This window comes from Antrostomus carolinensis, unplaced genomic scaffold (genome assembly GCF_000700745.2).
Source record: "Antrostomus carolinensis isolate BGI_N321 unplaced genomic scaffold, ASM70074v2 scaffold31140, whole genome shotgun sequence".
In the NCBI taxonomy this organism is placed as follows: Eukaryota; Metazoa; Chordata; class Aves; order Caprimulgiformes; family Caprimulgidae; genus Antrostomus; species Antrostomus carolinensis.
In genome coordinates, this window is record NW_010289647.1 from 11,316 (window position 1) to 16,416 (window position 5,101).

Below are 5,101 nucleotides of genomic sequence, written 5' to 3' on the forward strand. Positions count from 1 at the left end.
AGGGGGATTGGACTGGATGATCTTTCGAGGTCCCTTCCAATCCTCAACATTCTGTGATTCTGTGTGATTCTGTAACCCAAAGCAGCCCCAAAATGTGAGCTCAGGCTGTGGTGCTGCAGCAGTTGGGTTCTGCCTGGGAAGCTGGGCTGTAAAACCAGGTAGAATTGGGGTGATGAGGGTTCAGGCATCGCAGGCAGCCCCTGTGTGGAGCCAACCTGCCTTCCTCACCTCAAACCTCCATCCAGCTCCCCCCGTAGATGCAGCCTCCAGCAAGGGCTCCTCTTTCCCCACAGAGATTTACACCATCCAGGGCAACTCACATGGGAAGCCGTGCACCATCCCATTCAAGTACGATAACCAGTGGTTCCACGAGTGCACCAGCACAGGACGGGAGGACGGTCATCTCTGGTGTGCCACCACCCAGGACTACGGCAAGGACGAGCGATGGGGCTTCTGCCCCATAAAGAGTAAGTGGGGGGGATGTGTCCCATGGGGAAAAGCAGAAGCTCCATGTTCATCCCTCCCAGGGGTTTTCCTGCCTGTCTTCTTCTCTCCTGGCTCATCCCTTCTCCCACGAGCAGCCTGTGGTGCCAAAGCAGCCCCCTTGGCTTCTCTTATCTGGTTTTTGGGGTTATTGAGGGATTTTGGAGCTGCTGATGGGACTGAATTGGGTGCTGATCATGCTTATCCCTGCAGGCAACGACTGCGAGACCTTTTGGGACAAGGACCACCTCACCAACAGCTGCTACCAGTTCAATTTCCAGTCAACGCTGTCGTGGCGGGAGGCCTGGAATAGTTGTGAGCAGCAAGGGGCCAACCTGCTCAGCATCACCGAGATCCACGAGCAGACTTACATCAATGGTGAGACGATGGCAGCCTGGCTCTGCACCCGTCCTCCTCACCCAAGGCAGAGCTGGTGGCACCGTCACTGGTGCCAGGTTGCTCTACCTGCCCTGGTTTGGGGATGGTGACAGGCTGGGGATTGAGTTGGGGCTGGGGGGACCTGATCCTGGCTGTGTTGGTCCCAGGGCTGCTGACAGGGTACAGCTCCACACTCTGGATTGGGCTCAATGACCTGGACATCAATGGAGGCTGGCAGTGGTCGGACAACTCGCCCCTCAAGTACCTCAACTGGGAGAGCGGTGAGCTGGGGAGGTTATAGGGGTGATGAGGGGGACCAGGGAACAGTCTGTGACCACTGGAGATGGCCCCATGGCAGAGGAGGTGGACTGGGCTGCTGTGGTGTGTCCCATGTTGAGTGGGATGGAGATCCCCGTGGGGCTGTGGAGCAGCCTGGGACATCCATGGAGCTGGAGTGGGGACACAAGGTGCTGGAGAGGGAATTGTCCCTCTGCAAACCCTCAGCAGCCCTGTGGGTAACCTGGGTTGAGCACCCTTGTTTGAAGGCTGTTGCATCCCAGCTCGATGCTGGAGTGTGGCTGAGGAGTGGTCCCCAACCACAGAGACCCATCTCTAACCCTGGGGTGTTCCAGGGGCAGAAGAACCCATTGCAAGGGCTGCTCTGGTCATGCCCGGTGCTGTCACCCAGAGGCACTTGTGGGGACAGTGATACCCCAGGAGGATGTTTGGGGACGGGCAGGAGCATTTCAGGTCTGGTACAGTGTCCCTCTCAACTTGTGTCCAACATTTCTAGGTAAAATAGTGATGCTCCAGGTCCTTGTGCATAAAGGCACAATAAATAATCCCAGACATGTGAGGTCACATCTTCAGAGGTCACATCTTCAGAAGTCACATCTTCACCATGCAAAATAACAAAACAAATAGATCTTTAGTGGTGTTGGAGCAGGGAGAGCTGCACCCTGCCAGTGCCAGCCCTCACACCGTGCCCTCCCTGCGTGGGTGGCTCTGCCTCAGCCCCACCAGCTCCTCAGCAGTGTGTGTGTGTGTGTGTGTGTGTGTGTGTCCCAACCCCCTTTCCAGACCAGCCAGACAACCCCAGCGAGGAGAACTGTGGGGTGATCCGCACCGAGTCATCTGGGGGGTGGCAGAACCGTGACTGCGGCATCGCCCTCCCCTACGTCTGCAAGAAGAAGCCCAACGCCACCGCTGACCCCTTCCTGACAGGTGAGCAGGGAGAGGAGTAACACCAGGAATCATAGAATCATGGAATATCTGGAGTTGGAATGGACTCATAAGGATGATTGAGTCCAACTCCTTGCTCCTCACAGGGGTCCCCAACACTAAACCGTATGACTAACGGTTTTCTTCTTGAAGTATTAGCCCACAGAAAATATTCTGAAGCATTTCTGTCTGGAAAGTGGGATTTGCTTTTTTTTTTAGCAGCCCCATATCCCAGCCAGATGTGTTCTCCTCCCATCCCAGCCAGGGAATGCTGTCCAAGTGCTGGAGCAGCCCATGGAGATGCTCTTGGTGACCCCAGCTTGCTGGTGTGCTGGGTGTGGGGAGCAGCGATTGAGCTCCCAGGAGGTGCCTAGGTTTGGAAAAAGTCCTCCCCAAGAGCATCCCCCAAGAAGTGCTCAGTGCAATTCCAGGTTGGGTGGCAGGGGAGGAATCAAGAGGAGCAGGAGGTCCCCTGTGGTCCCCAGGGGATGAGATGCTCTCTGCTCTGCTCTCCTCTGCAAACAAAAGGGGTTTTGTTTTGTCCCTGGAGCTCTAAAGCCACCGCTGCCCACACCTTGCCATTGCATGTTACATTTTGGCCGCAGCTTTCCCACCACTGCTTTGGCTTGGTCTCCTGAGCACCCCATGGGACTGTGGTCCTGCCTGTGGTCCTCTCCCTGCCAAGGAGAGGGTTGGAGAGCAGGACAGGAGCCCTCAGGCTGCCTTGTGTCCTGCCAGACTCGTGGTCAGAGGTGAAGGTGGACTGTGAGCCCAGCTGGCAGCCCTTCCAGTCCAACTGCTACCGCCTGGTGGGAGAGAAGAAGAGTTGGCAGGAGGCGAAGAAGACCTGCCTGCGGAGCGGGGGGGACCTGGTCAGCATCCACACCCTCTCCGAGCTGGAGTTTGTCACCAAGCAGGTCAAGCAAGGTAAGGGGGAGCCTGCTGTGCCCACAGCACCCTTCCCACTCGATTCTGGGGTCTGTGGAGAGGTCAGTTCTGTGAGATGGAGGCTACAAAGTTGGCTGGATTTGTGGCTGTGAAGGGAGTGGAGAACCCAGGCTGGGAGGTGATGTGTGGCTTGGAGGAGCCCGTGCTCTGGGCACATTCTCCATCCAGCAAATGTAAAAGCCGTTCCTGGGATCCTGCGGGGCTGGGCAAGGAGATACGGAGCTGCAGCTGGGAATGGCACTGGTCCCAGTTGGTTAATGTAGAAAAAGATGGAAAAGAAAAAAAGTCCTTCTGGTCTTGCTAGAGGAGGCTGCACCTCTTACTGCTGAATCCACCTGGGACATGAGTCCCCTGCAGCAGGTCAAGTGAAGGAGAAGCTCCTGCCTCCAGCGTCCCAGGTTTCACTTTCCCATTCCAGAGTTGCCCAGATGCAGTTGTTTGGGTTGAACTTTCCCATGTCAGGATGTGTTGGAGTTGGGATGGTCCTTGGGAAGTTCCAGCCTGAGCAATAGTGCGTGGTGGTACAGTGGACAACCTGTGCCACCATCCCCCAGACCCTGCTTGTGCCACCCCTCATTAGGTCACCCTGAGCTTGGGTTTTGCTGTTCCCATACCAGTGCAGCCCCTCCAGCCAAATGATGCTCTCCCGAAATGTGCTGGTGGTCCCAGGCTGGGAGCAGATGGGGATGGGATGGAAGGGAATGACTGAAAACCAGTAGCTCACTGGTCTGGGCTTTTATCATTCTGCTGCTGCCAGGACTTCTCCAAAAACTGCTGGCAAATGTCGCTGTGTTTCCCCCTTGGTGGGTCCATCCATGTGGGCAGGAGTTGGGTTAGAAGCTGAGTCCTGCAGCACCTGCAAGGGGTTTTGGCAGATGCTTTGCAGACCTCTGGTCCCATCACTGGGGCTCATGTCACCGAGGAGGTCTCTGCAAGGTTTCAGCCAGGCAGAAGGAACGTCACCCCCTGACCTTCCTGTCTCAGTAGATGTGGAGGAGCTGTGGATTGGCCTCAATGACCTCAAGCTGCAGATGAACTTTGAGTGGTCGGATGGGACACCCGTGAGGTTCACCTACTGGCATCCCTTTGAGCCCAACAACTTCCGTGACAGCCTGGAAGACTGCGTGACCATCTGGGGACCAGTGAGAGCCCAGGGTGGGGGGTTCATGCTGCACCTCTGCAGAGAGCACTGCAGCATCCTCATGGCCAGGAAAGGGGCACCTCAGGGAGCATCTCCCACTGGGGTTGGATGTGTTTTATCCCAGCTGTTGGGATGGGAGGGATCCAGCACAGCATCCTTGGGGATTTGATGTAGCGAAGGAAAGTCTGTGGACCCAACATGGGGTGGATGGGCTGGGGAGTTCCTCAGGGTGTCAGCAGGGCTCAGTCCTGCTCTTCACCCCGTGCAGGAAGGAAGGTGGAATGACAGCCCGTGCAACCAGACCCTGCCGTCCATCTGCAAAAAACCTGGTCGGGTGAGCCAGGAGAAGGAGGAGGATGACCATGGGTGCCGAAAGGTGAGGGGGACCTGGGGTGGGAGGTGTTTCTGGCTGCTCCATGGCTCTTCCTGCTGCTCAGGGGGTTGGGGTCACAGGGGACCTCTCCCCAAAACCATTCCAGGGAGCAGCACCTGGAGCTGTGGGTCTGTGCTGGGGGGCTGAGGAACCCCCTCGCTTCTGTGCTTGCATGAGGCTGTGGGAAGAAATTGAGACAGAACTCATGTCTCTGTCGTCCAAGATCCTCCCCCTTTGGCTGCCTTGGCTGCCAGCTGGGACGTTCATTTTTTTCCCCCCTTTGCCTCTCTCTGTGCCAAAACCCGGCAGCAGAGCTGGTGCCAGAGCCCGGCGGGACAGAGGTGGCTGCCAGTCCCACCATGCCAGCCTGCAGGACATGGGTATTTTGGAGAGACAGTCACCAAAAACCAGCAGGTTCTCACCCAAACCACGTTCTGCCTCAGTTTCCCCAGCTGTCAAGTGGGGCTTGCTGGGAAAGTTGCTTTTGTGCCTCTTTGCAAAGTTTTCGAGTGACGAGCCTGGCGTCACCGCTGCTCTTGAACGTCTCCCAGCGTGTC

At 56.8% G+C, this 5,101-nt stretch overlaps 1 protein-coding gene across 1 annotated transcript in view; it reads left to right on the plus strand.

The window, feature by feature from the left end:
- Window positions 1-4,547, plus strand: part of MRC2 (mannose receptor C-type 2) — a gene marked incomplete at both ends in the record, with an annotated part of 5,344 nt that extends 797 nt beyond the window's left edge. Inside the window, 7 exons of the mRNA XM_010171095.1 lie at window positions 294-467; window positions 697-861; window positions 1,029-1,142; window positions 1,942-2,085; window positions 2,821-3,009; window positions 4,018-4,172; window positions 4,440-4,547. Coding sequence (XP_010169397.1) covers window positions 294-467; window positions 697-861; window positions 1,029-1,142; window positions 1,942-2,085; window positions 2,821-3,009; window positions 4,018-4,172; window positions 4,440-4,547 — 1,049 coding nt within the window. The remainder of the gene's footprint in view (window positions 1-293; window positions 468-696; window positions 862-1,028; window positions 1,143-1,941; window positions 2,086-2,820; window positions 3,010-4,017; window positions 4,173-4,439) is intronic.
- Window positions 4,548-5,101: the final 554 nt, after the last annotated feature.